The 13,761-nt window shown below is 41.4% G+C and overlaps 1 protein-coding gene across 1 annotated transcript in view; it reads right to left on the bottom strand.

The window, feature by feature from the left end:
• ITFG1 (integrin alpha FG-GAP repeat containing 1) overlaps positions 1–13,761 on the bottom strand; it is a gene marked incomplete at its 5' end in the record, with an annotated part of 215,601 nt that overhangs the window by 102,312 nt on the left and 99,528 nt on the right. The window contains one exon of the mRNA XM_084644488.1: positions 7,101–7,261. Within this exon, the coding sequence (XP_084500614.1) occupies positions 7,101–7,261 (161 nt within the window). The remainder of the gene's footprint in view (positions 1–7,100; positions 7,262–13,761) is intronic.

Here is a 13,761-nt window from a genome sequence, read left to right as displayed (position 1 = left end):
GACCCCTAACCTCTGGCTGAGTTACTGAAGTTCTGAAATCATAATTTAAAGACTTCATAATTTAAAGACTACAGAGAATCCATCATTTACTCCAGTTTAAACCTGCAAGTGACACGTGCCCCATGCTGCGGAGGAAGGCGAAAAACCCACAGGGTCTCCCCCAATCTGACCTGGGGAAAAATTCTTTCCCAACCTCAAATATGGCAAATCAGTTAGACCCTGAGCAAGTGAGCAAGACCCATTAGCCAGAGACCTGGGAAAGAATTCTCTGTAGTAACTCAGAGTGGTCCCCATCTGGTATCCCATCACCAGCCAGTGGAGATACTTGCTGCTAGCAGTTGCAGATCATATTGTAGGAAGTCTCATCATACCATCCCCTCCATAAACATATCAAGCTCAGTCTTGAAGCCAGTTAGGATTTTTGCCCCCACTACTCCCCTGGGAAGGCTGGTCCAGAACTTCACTCCTCTGATGGTACGAAACCTTTGTCTAATTTCAAGCCTAAATTTATTGATGTCCAGTTTATATCCATTTGCTCTTGTGTCCGCACTGGCGCTTAACTTAAATAACTCCTCTCCCTCCTTGGTATTTATTCCTCCGATGTATTTACAGAGAGCAATCATATCTCCCCTTAACCTTCTTTTGGACTGGCTAAACAAGCCAAGCTCTTGGGGTCTCCTCTCCTAAGGTAGGCTTTCCATTCCTCTGACCTTTCTAGTAGCCCTTCCCTGCTCCCGTTCCAGTCTGAATTCATCTTTCTTAAACATGGGAAACCAGAATTGCACATAGTATTCCAGATGAGGTCTCACTAGTGCCTGGTATAATAGTAACAACACTTACCTGGCTCTAATGGAAATACATCGCCTGATACATCCTAGGACTGCATTAGCCTTTTTCTTTGGCTGCATCACACTGGCGGCTCAGTCATCCTGTGATCAACCAGTACACCCAGGTTTTTCTCATCCTCTTTCATTTCCAAACGATATGTCCCCAGCTTATGGCAAAAATTCTTGCTGTTAGTCCCTAACTGCATGACCTTGCACTCTGAACTATTAAATTTCATTCGATTTATATTACTCCAGTTTTCAAGGTCATCCAAGTCTTTTTGAATGATGTTCTGGTCCTCCTCTGCATTGGCAATACCTCCTATCTTTGTGTCATCCACAAATTTCATTAGAACACTCCTATTTTTTGTGCCAAGGTCAGTAATAAAAATGTTAAATAAATTGGTCCCAAGACCGATTCCTGAAGAACTTCACTAGTAACCTCCTTCCAGACTGACAGTTTACCTTTCAGTATTGTGGAAGGAAGGATGACTATCTACACTAAACTATCAGACACTATTATATTTACAAGAAATCATTAAGCTAGAGAAAGGGAAGTTCTAGCATAAGGACATGAAGGAGAGTTCAGTTTATGTTGTGCAGCTGCAGCAAAGGAACTGAGGTATTTGGGAGAGGTGCTCCTTTACATAGTCTAGGGTGATGACATTACCCTCGTGTGAGATCTCTTGTGCACCACAATAGAGATAGCTTTTCAAGGGCTGCTCAACATTAGGGGTGCCTTCAAAGAACAACCTCTGATTAATTACATTATATTAATTATATCTATAACTAAAAAAAATTAATCGTGCTTAAAAAAATTAATTGTGATTAATCGCAGTTTTAATTGCACTATTAAACAACAGAATACCAACTGAAATTTATTACATATTTTGGATGTTTTTCTACATCATGTATATTGTATTCTGTGTTGTAACTGAAATCAAAGAGTATATTATTTTTTATTATAAATATTTGCACTGTAAAAATGATAAACAAAAGAAATAGTATTTTTCAGTTCACCTCATACAAGTACTATAGTGCAACCTCTTTGTCGTGAAAGTGCTGTAGATTTCTTTTTTGTTATATAACTGTACTCATAAAACAATGTAAAACTTCAGAGCCTACAAGTCCACTCAGTCCTACTTCTTGTTCAGCCAATTGCTAAGACAAATAAGTTTGTTTACATTTACATTTCTTCTTATTTACAATGTCACCAGAAAGTCAGAACAGGCATTTGCATGGCATTTTTGTAGCTGCATTGCAAGGTATTTACGTGCCAGATATAATAAACATTTGTATGCCCCTTCATGCTTTAGCCACCATTCCAGAGGACTTGCTTCCATGCTGATGACGCTCATTAAAAAAATGTGTTAATTAAATCTGTGACTGAACTCCTTGGGGGGAGAATTGTATGTCCCCTGCTCTGTTTTACGTGCATTCTGCCATATATTTCATGTTATAGCAGTCTCGGATGATGACTCAGCACATGATGTTCATTTTAACAACACCATCACTGCAGATTTGACAAAACGCAAAAAAGGTACCAATGTGAGATTTCTAAAGATAGCTACAGCAGTCGATCCAAGGTTTAAGAATCTGAAGTGCCTTCCAAAATCTGAGAGTGATGAGGTGTGGAGCATGTTTTCAGAAGTCTTAAAAGAGCAACACTCTGATGAGGAAACTACAGAACCCGAACCACCAAAAAAGAATATCAACCTTGTGCTGGTGGCATCTGATTCAGATAATGAAAATGAAAATGCGTTGGTCTGCACTGCTTTGGATTGTTATCGAACAGAACCCATCATTGGCATGGACGCATGTCCCCTGGAATAGTGGCTGAAGCATGAAGGGACATATGGATCTTTAGCACATCTGGAATGTAAATATCTTGCGATGCCGGCTACAACAGTGCCATGAGAACGCCTGTTCTCACTTTCAGGTAACATTGTAAACAAGAAACGGGCAGCATTATCTCCTGGAAATGTAAACAAACTTGTTTGTCTGAGCGATTGGCTGAACAAGAAGTAGGACTGAGTGGATTTGCAGGCTCTAAAATTTTACATGGTTTTATTTTTGAATGCAGTTTTTTTTGTACATAATTCTACATTTGTAAGTTCGACTTTCATGATAAAAAGGTTGCATTATTTCTATTAGGTGAATTGAAAAATATTATTCCTTTTGTTTTTTACAGTGCAAATACTTGTAATCAAAAATAAATATAAAGTGAGCACTGCACACTTTGTATTGTGTGTCGTAACTGAAATCAATATATTTGAAAATGTAGAAAACATCCCAAAATATTTAAATAAATGATATTCTATTATTAACAGTGCAATTAATCGTGATTAATTTGTTTAATCACTTGACAGCCCTAATTATATTGCAATACAAAAGAAATACAGTTACTAAGAAGATATAAAAATGTCCATAATAAATAAAAACCAATGTATTTTTTCCATAGATTTCAGATTCATTTTTATCTTCGCTGAAAATAAAAAGCCTAATAAGGGAGAAAATGTCTTCCCTGCAAGTCTGTTGCCACTGGAGATTGGATGTCAATACTGCCTTTTCAACAGAGCCTCAGGGGATCTGTGGTAAGGAAATGAGTATTACCTTTCCTCTGCAGGAAAAATATGTTGCTATATTTTAATTAACTTCACCTACTGATTTGCATTACACAGTAACAAATGCTATATTACGCTACAGCATATTACAATATGGCATGAAGGTAAAATTAATTCTAGCAAGCCATATGAAAATATTGCATGCAAATTATGTCTTTACAATATTTTAGTTGCCCTATGCTTATAAAATGTACTTGAAAATGTAATTACACATAAGTTAATATAATGGAAGAGCAGCAGCACTATTTGAGTCATGGTCTAAGGGCCTGATCCTCTAACCTTATTCTTTCCCACTGTTTAACCCTATCCTGCCTTGCATCATGTCAAAAATTAGACCATAAGCTCTTCCTAATAAGGATATTTTCTTTCAATTTGTCTTGCAATGCACCTAGCATGCTTTTGGGCACCATAATAAGTAATAATAATCCTGATCAATTGGCATCAATGAGAGTTCTTTGGAAGGGTTTTTTTTTTTTTTTTTCCAAATGGGTAAATAAAACAATGTACTTTTCACTAATGTTCCCAGAAATGGCTGAACCATTTTAACTGGGTAGGGGAAGTCAGCCTGAGGCAGACATGGAATTTTCCTGGCATGGCATGTAAAATTTACATACAAATGCTTTAAAGTCAGCAAAGTTATAAGCCATTGAAAAGTAGAGTTGAACGAAAATTTTCCAGGGAAACTTTTTTTTCCCAAAAAAGATATAGATTTGGGTCTAAAATCATTAAGCAAACATTAAGCAAATCCATGCCCAATTCACTGAACCGTTTCAGTAAAATTTGCAATGTGTTCTTGACATTTTTGAAATTAAACATTTACTTTAAGATGAAATGACTTTTCATTTTGAAATGTACTTCATTTTGTTTTTAATAAAAGGTAAATCTCAAAAAAAGAAATGAAATGTTTCAGTTTTGGTGAACCAAAACATTTGGTTTGATCAGAAATGAATCTCTCCACCCCCCTCATGCCCCCCCGCAACTTTTGGTAAGGACAGCAAGCAGAAAAATGATTATTCACATAGCTCTACTTAAAACAAGGTCTTAAAATGGAAGAGTCAGGAAGCCACACTACCAAATCCACCTATAATTATTATTATAATTGAGCAGCCTTTGAAATTACTATTGGTGGGTACTACTTTTGAATGTGGAGGACAATAAAATGGATGGATTTTTAAAATTTGTACTACTTGCAAATACTAGTATCCTACTGGTCCTTACAGCAGGCTGACAGGATACTAAATATAGTTTTACATGATAGACCTTCAATCACATGCATTTTAAAAATTCCTTTTAATATGGATTAGATTTCATGACCATCTCAGTAATCTGAGTTTATGGAGCTTTTAAAATGTGGATTGTAGGGATTTTTGAAAGTATTACAGGGACTTTGAGATGCTTTTTTCTTTTCTGGTACTATGATAGCACAGAGAACTAAGCAACGGAGTGTGTGTGATATTACAGACATATTTTAGAAAATGATGACAGTGGATGTACTGGGAAAGCAGTTTGGGAAAGAAGGATTTTGTATCACCTGTTTGAAGAGCTTGAAGAGATGGACTGTAGGAGGATAATGGAAACTAACAGAGTTGTCTGTGTGAATGGAGCATTTGGGGGTCTCTTTCTGGCTGTATACCTGAACCTACTTTATATGCTGTAAAGAGCTACTGAGTGTGTGGAATTGATTTTGCTTCCTGTTTCTCTCGAACCTTTTTATTGTGTGATAACACAGTAATTAGGTAAAATGACGTGTTTTATGTATTAAATCTTACTATTAAATCCTAAAGCACATATATGCAAGAAGTATATATGTACTAAGTACAACATTTGCATTAGAACATAAGTGACTGGGCATAATGTCTTCTGGAGTACTGTGTGCTCTGATTTCTTCAGCTGGTGCAGGCTATTAAAATCCAGAGAAATTGGCTCTTCTAAATAATCCTACTCTTCATACTACTATGTGTGGATCATATTGGGACAGCATTATTGTGACAAAGAACTGGAGATACTGAGCAGAGAAGTGTGTGACAACCGCAATAAAATGTACTTATAGTTTTCTGCATTAAAATTAAGTGGGTCAACAACTGTTTGAGGGTGAAGTAGCTGCCTACGGGGGAGGCGCACACTGACTACCTGAATGGAAAGGTAGCGCTGGGTGAAGGCTGATGAATCTTGCCCATATGCTCAGGGTTTAGCTGATCGCCATATTTGGGGTCGGGAAGGAATTTTTCTCCAGGGCAGATTGGAACAGGCCCTGGAGGTTTTTCGCCTTCCTCTGTAGCATGGGGCACGGGTCACTTGCTGGAGGATTCTCTGCTCCTTGAAGTCTTTAAACTACGATTTAAGGACTTCAATAGCACAGATATAGGTGTGAGGTTTTTTTTGTAAGAGTGGCGGGTGAAATTCTGTGGCCTGCATTGTGCAGGAAGTCAGACTAGATGATCATAATGGTCCCTTCTGACCTAAATATCTATGAATCTATGAATTTTGTGTAGGAAACTCACCTCCACTCCCCCAGTATGGGGACTAAGAGCTATGTGCTGACATCAGAAAAAGTAACTTCTCCATTATGATGCCTGTAGCACTCCTTGGGGGAAGAGTAAATGGAGAAAGAGAGTTGGGGCGAAGGAAAGAGGAAAGAAGCCATATTTGGGATTAAAGAACAAATGGGGGCAGAGATTGAAAGGAGAAAGAAAACAGAAAAACGACAAAAGTGACTGAGGAATAGAGAAGGGAGTAAAAGAAAATATGGAAAGGAAGGAAACACGGGAAAAATAAGACAGCGAAGATTCACCTTATCTAAATCTAACTGTAAGTGTCTTGGAGAGAAAGAAAAGATGAAAGAAAGGGAAATTACTGGGTTGTGAGATGGATTCAATATACACAACAAGGACAAAGACATCAAACCTCAGCACTAACAGAAACAAATGGCAGAAAGAAACCAGACTGCTGAACTTTGGAGACTGGAAAATGAGCTGAGCTTTCCATAAGTCATAATGGACAGTGAACTCCTATTTAAATCACTGTTCAGGTGCTCACTGAGAACTGAGGATAAGGCAGGTGAAGGAGACTCCAATGTGAGCAATTCATCAGACTGAAGCAGTGCAAGTTCAAGAAAAAAACTTGAAGATATTCACAAATAAATAAATAAATTCACACTCCCAGAGTTTCCCAGTTACCCCCTACACAGAATTATCTTCCCTATTAAACAAAAAATAATTGTATTGCATTTGAGAGCCCCTCTATTAACTTTAATTAAGCTTGGAACATACACAACTATTGGCAATATAACAGATGCCTCTAAATCAATTGCTTCCCCAAAATACAAGATCTCCTGGTGATCTAGAACACTGAAGCAAGAAGTCCTTTTTCCCCTCTTAACTTCCCTGTGCAGTTGGGCATGTTGAGCCACAATCTGGCCCTATGCTATGATGTATTTTACAATTTTCATGCAAAATGTAAACCTTTTAAGAAGGAAAATGCTTAGTAAATATAAAATTAACTATTCATTTTATGAAGAAGAGTGAGGTAATCTAACACTAAAAATTTCATACACATTATTCTAATCAATGGTGTAATTCTTAAAATTGCATGAACTGATATTTGGATATATGTTTTGATAGTGTTTTTACTTTTAGCTTCATACATACTGTACCTTCCAGAAGTATTCCTTAGTATGGCAAGAGCATCTGGGTAGCCATCCATATTGTAATCTCCAATGTGAAGAGTAATTGGAACTGAGGATTGATTGTTTTCATACGGCACAAAACCCCAGACTGCATCCTTATTTCTGAAGTCCTGCAACACTGGTATCCACTGAAAAAGCAACAAATAACTGGAGTTAGAGGTGTACGTTTTATTTGCTAAAAGTATCTGATGCTATTAAAGAGATCATCATTTCACATCTACTACTGTTCTGCAGCTCTTTTCACCAAGGAATTCAAAACTCTGAACATTCCTGTGACGGAGGTAATTAATACATAGGGATTATTTTATCTGCCTCTGTAGTGGAACAAGTTAGCTGTTCAGCCCTATGAGGTAGGTGTGTGCCATCTAGGTGTGTGAGCACCCACGTGCACAATCATCAGAGATTTTTTGCCTTAGTGGTATCCATAGGTTTGGCTGTGGCACCCCTTGAGTGACGCACTTATGCACTGGTATATTAGGCGCGACCGGCCCTACGCCCTCTCAGTTTCTTCTTGCCGGCAACTCCAACAGAGGGCAGGTGGGTGGGTAATGGAATGGACATGAGCAAAACATCTCGAAGAACAGTTACGAAAAGTAGGTAACCGTTTTTTCATGTTTGAGTACTTGCTCGTGTTGATTCCATTCTATGTGACTCACAAGCAGTATCCTCGGAAGTGGGCTTGTAGTTCACAGTCTTGCGGCTTGTAACGTTGCTCTATCAAAGCCAGCATTGTCCCAGGCATGCTGGGTAAATGCGTAATGGGACGTGAATGTATGGATGGACAATCAGGTGGCCACTCTACAGATGTCCTGGATCAGCACTTGGGCTAGGGAAGCTGCAAAGAGTCTTGTACCTTTGTTCAATGGGCGGTTACGATTGCTGGAGGTGGCACCTTTGCCTGATCCAGTAAATGCAGGCAGTGATTTAAGAACAAATTCTTTGAGCATACACTGGACGACCTTTCATCCTGCTGGCCATCGCAACGAATAATTACGTTGATTTGCGGAATGGCTTGGTCCTTTCAATGTAGAAGGCTAGCGCCCCTCTGATGCCTAGGGAATACAGCCAATTCGCCTCCTCTGACTTATGTGGCTTAGGAAAAAAGACACATAAATAAATGTCTTGGCCAGTATGAAACTATGAGACCACCTTGGGCAGGAAGGCCAGAGTGGCTGCAGCTGGACCTTGTCCTTGTAAAAGACTGTATAGGGCGGTTCAGAGCAGTGTATGTGCGGAATGAATTTTGTTATGTGCACCAATATGGAAGTGATGTGTGTGCACATAACAAAATTCATATGATAAGTGTGGGGCCGAGGGTTTTGGAGTGTGGCAGAAGATTTAGGGCTGGGGAAGAGGGTTGGCTTGTAGGGGGTGTGAAGGCTCCGGCTGAGGGTGCAGGCTCTGGGGTGGGGCCAGGGATGAGGGGCTCAGGCAGAGGGTTGGGGTACAGAGGTGTGAGGATTCTGGCTGGGCTCTGGGGTGGGGCTAGGGATGAAGAGTTTGGGGTGAGGAGGGTGCTCCGGGGATATGGCAGGGAGAGGACTCCCCCCCAGTTCTTTCTCCCTGCAGCAGCACCTGGGCTGGGGAGGAGAGGCACCTCTCCCTGCCATGTTAGCTCCGGGGCTAGGGCTGCAGGATAGGTGCCCATTCCTTGGCCCCAGCTGGCCCAGGCCGGAACAGGGATCAGGCCGGGGGAGAGAACCCCGGCCTTACCTGGGTCTGGGCCTTGCTGTCTGTGCTGCGCCTGGAGCCAGGCCGCACTGCAGGATGTAACCTGAAAATATTATGTCAAGCACCCAATGGTCCGAGGTCAGCAGCGACCAGGCTGACAGGAAGGGGCGCAGGTGGCTGAGGAAAGAGTAAGGTGGATCCTGGAAAGTGACTGGGGCGCCATCCTCGGCACACCCTCAAAATGCCTGCTTCTGGCTACCTTGGCTTCTGGAAGGACCAGACTGGGCAGAGGAACGGGAAGACGAAGGGTGCTGCCACTTAAACCCCTTGTCTCTGTCCTTTTTTCTGTAGGTGCTTGTTTGGGAGACATACCAGGATTTCGGCAGAGGAGGTGGAGGACAGAACAGATTCCTAGCTTGTTGAAGGTGGCATGGGAGTCTTTAAGGCCATGGAGCCATACATTAGTTAACTCAAAGAAGAGCCCTGTTCCCTCAAACTGGAGGTCCTGCAGGGTGGTCTGCATCTCCTGGGACAGCGCAGAGGACTGTAGCCAGGAGCTGTGCCTCATGGCCACCGCAGAGGCAACCACCCTTGCTAGGCATGGAGTCCACTGGGGAGGGCTCTGAGGCAGGAAGAAGTGCATCCTCCATGAGGACGACCCTCAAGCAGATAGCCCGCTCCTTTTCAGTTTGAGGGCGAAAGCTTTTGCAGATCCTGCACTTGTCTTTTCTATGGGACTCCCCCAAACACTTTAAAAAGCTATCGGGGGGTTGCCTAATGGACATCAACCTGCTACACGATGAGCATGACTTAAAGCCTGGGGAACGGGGCATGCCCCACTCCGAGATGAAGTCCCAGCCGGGACGCTAACTACTAAACTACACTAACACTTAACGTAATGGTCTAACTAAACTAAATAAAAAGGAGACAGAACAATGGGCTGTAAGAACTGCTAACGCACTTGCAATGCAAGACAAGGTGCTCCTACCAACCATCATGGCCCCCGAGGCCCCACACCACTCACTCCATTCCTCCCTCCCTTCATCGCTCGCTCTCCCCCACCCTCACTCCTTTCACCGGGCTGGGGCAGGGGACTGGGATGTGGGAGAGGGTGCAGGCTCTGGGCTGGGGACGAAGGGTTCTGAGTGTGGGAGGGGGCTCCAGGCTGAGCCTGGGGCAGGGGGTTGGGGTGCAGGAGTGAGGGGTGCCAGCTCTGGGAGGGAGAGTTTCGGTGCATGGGTCATATGGTCACACTGCACCTAATCTCATAGAATTCACTGGACATTTCATGAGTTTTACTGTTTATTGGTATCATTTGTGGTTTATAAATACAAAATCATTTAGGGATTATCACAAGTCAGTGTAACATTCTCAGCTGTGGGGTGTGCATTGGCTGAGCCTGGGGCAGGGGATTGGGGTGCAGGAGTGAAAGCTCTGGGAGGCCGTTTGAGTACAGGAGGGGGCTCCAGGCTGCAGAGTTTGGGGTTCAGGAGAGGGTGAGGAATGTGGGCTCTGGGAGGGAGTTTGGTGCAGGAGGGGGCTCCGGGCTGGTGCAGGGGATTGGGGTGCAGGAGGGGGTGAGGGCTCTAGAAGGGAGTTTGGGTGCAGGAGGGGGCTCCGGGCTGGAGTGCAGGAGTGGGGTGTGAAATGCAGACTCTGCCTGCCTGCCCTGACCCCAGGCCGCTCCCAGAAACAGCTGGCTGCTGACACGTCTCTGCGGCCCCTGGAGGAGAGAGGGCAACGGGTCTCCATGCGCTGCCCTTGCCCACAAGTGCCACCCCTGCAGCTCCCATTGGCAGGTTCCTGGCTAGTGGGAGCTGCGGGGATGGTGCTGGGGACGGGGGCAGCACGCAAAGAGGCGTGGGGCCAGGGCAGGCAGACAGCCTGCCTGAGTTCCACTGAGACGCCGGACTTTTAGCAGCCAAGAGATTGCGATCGACTGGCAGAGGCTCCAGGATTGACCAGTCGTTTGCGATTGACAGGTTGGTGACCACTGCTGTAGAGATTGTGCTCGAAGTGTGGCTGAGAGAAGGAAGTGTAACAGGAGTTCTGTTGCATGCCATTTATCCCTGGATGCTGGAATGCTTCCTTGGGGCTGTAGTCAGACAGACACAAATTTCAGCAGTCCTAAAATTTTTCAAATTTCCACTGGAGCCAAATGAGTTCTAAGACTAGGAGGAAGCATAAATGGGACAGATGTTTTTGTCTTGCCATGAGCACAACTCAAGAAGGCTTAAGGATTAGACCCATGGTCTGAAATACTGTTTTGTTATTGTTTCTGAATAGAAAATGTTTGCACATGCTATTTACCAAATTTGCACTATCATGAAGATATACAAAACTATTTATGATTGCCTAAATAAAAGGGTCAAAAATTAAAATAGAAATCAATAAGTAGATTCCTCTGTTCTGTTTTTCAAAAATTGTTTTGCATCCATATACCCATTTGTTTTGATAAATATTTTTTGGTTATTGTAAGCAGACTGACTTTTGAAAAGTCTAGGACAAAGAATCTGAAAATGAGAAACAGAAGGTGTCAATCTTAAGGGCATTACATGCTTACACCAAAGTAATAACAGATTCCCGAACATTAATTTGTCAGACAGAAAATATCCAGGAACTATGGTGCAAAATAGTATCTTAAAAAACCACTGGTCGAGTCAGAACAATGAATACAAGTTTTACTTCACATGGCATCATTCACTCATACAACCTTTATGGCCAAAACACAAGTTTCCATACCTGTGAAAGACCTATCATATAAATTTTCACATATCTGAAGTGATTTTAGAGAAACTAACCCATTTATACTCATTATAGCACCTCATTGAAAAGAAATTGCTGGGAGGAAATATGAATTATTATTCTGTTTTCACCCTCACAGGAATATTATTTCATAAACAGTAGCCTTATAAACTGCAGGCTCTGATTCCATGGGGTGCATATATTCTAAATTACCGAACACATTTAAAGTACTTTTATATGAGTCAATAAAATTAGCCTATTGTTTTCTTCTGCCAGCGATGACACAGCAGATTATCATTAGTCTCATTATTTGCTATTTTAGCAGAAAATGGTCTAAGGGGTTTTGGTGATTATTTTATTACTGTAAAACTGACATGCAGATTGATGGATGTAATGAGGACATTACAGTGCTACTGAAAATCTTCCGATTCTATGACTTCTGTTTACAATGTAGAAAAAAAATAGAAGGCCTCCAAAGAGGAATAAGTGTGCCTTAAAAACAAAATAAAACACAAAATATTATGAGACAGATAATAAAAGAGACTTATTTCTTCAATTCCTTTGTTAATTTCCATCATATGGCATCATTGGCACCATATTATCCTAAAACAATTAAATATTCAAACATTTTAAGTCCTGTATTTTATACAATGTATTTACATGCTTTAGTTTAATTTATTCTAGGCAATGCATAAAATTTAACTCTCAAACTCTAAGTGTGTATATATATATTTTTAAAGGAGTAAACAGGACAGTTGTTTATTCTAAGAAAGAAAATGGATTTACTTATAAGGGATGCTCTGTTTTCCTATTTATGAGCAACTATTAATGGCAAAATATCTAAGCTAGATGACAAAACTGAACAGAAAGATTTGAAAATAATAAAAATTCCAACCACATTTTTTTGTTATCTCAGTTTTCAAGACCACTTTACATAATTAAAAAATAAAACTCACCTAGGGTACAATTTCAAAAGGTGTCTTTGTGACTTAAGAGTAGAGCTACTGAAACACAGGATTTCTGTTTTGTAAGAAATTTGAGTTTGTCGGTTGGTTGATCTGTTTTAGAACTCAACAAAATATTTGAAAATTTTCATGACCTGGAATCGCTTCAAAAATTCATTTTGGAAACAGTGTTTCTGGACCAAAATATATTCCCCAGGGTAGGAGCTGCTGACCGAAATTGACATTCTTGCCAATTTGACCACTGCTATTAGCTACCTAGGCAAATAACACAGCGAGCCAGCTGATCCAGGAGACTGGAAGCCTTGGGGTCCCTAGCCCTGGAAACCCATCTCAGGACCTCCAGACTCCCAGATCCATGATAGTAATCCTGGAAGCTCTGAGTGTTCCCCAGGTTTCTAGGCTCCCTGCTTCCAGGCACCATAGAGACAGGCATCGAGGTTCCAAGAGCCAGGCCTCCTAGGGTTTCTGGAATTATCAGGGTCCGGCCTGCACAAAAGCCCTGGCATGGGGCGGGGCTAGTCCAGAACTGCAAACCCTGGAAGCCTGGGTCCGCATCTCCAGCGCAGTTCACATGGCCAGGATCCCCTGTTGAGCTGCCAAGGAACCAGGAAAGTTTGTTGAACCTGACTGGCTTTTGTAAGAAATTTCAGGTTCAACAAACGCACATTTTCCAAACAGCTATACTTTGGCACCTAAATCCCAATTCCAAAAGTGACTTAGGACCCTAAATCTCCTTGACTTTCAGTAAGACTTTGGCTCCTAAGAGCCCAAATCACTTTTGATAATGGGACTTAGGTACAGAGTTGGTCACCTCATCTCAAAAATGTTATTGCAGAATTGCAGGGGGTGCATCAGTGTAAAAATGCATGTCTATGATTAAAAGCCATTGTTCAGATGTGTAAAGGGTGCAAAACATTGTGAAAATTTAGCCCCAAATATTTTGCTACTTGTGATAAATGTAAAAATTGACATATCCTTTAAAAACAGTTTATTTAAACAGGATACCTCAAATATTTCATTCTTTTCTATATAATCTATGCTAATGAATATTTTACATTAAAACAACTCACTTATTTAATGAGCATAGGTCATTAAATACTCATTTGATGAATGCAGTCTGAATTTTCCAATTTTTCAACCAAAAACTGGTCTTTAAAAGGCACCAATGCTACTACATTGCTCATTTCAGGCATCATTTTGAGTGGGTGGTAGAATACTGGTAAACCAAGTGCCACCTCTGGCCAAGG

The sequence above is a fragment of the Lepidochelys olivacea genome (genome assembly GCF_965140295.1).
Source record: "Lepidochelys olivacea isolate rLepOli2 genome assembly, chromosome: 12".
NCBI classification, from domain to species: domain Eukaryota; kingdom Metazoa; phylum Chordata; order Testudines; family Cheloniidae; genus Lepidochelys; species Lepidochelys olivacea.
Note: the sequence above shows the minus strand (reverse complement) of the source record. Positions and strands in the feature narration are given on the sequence as shown.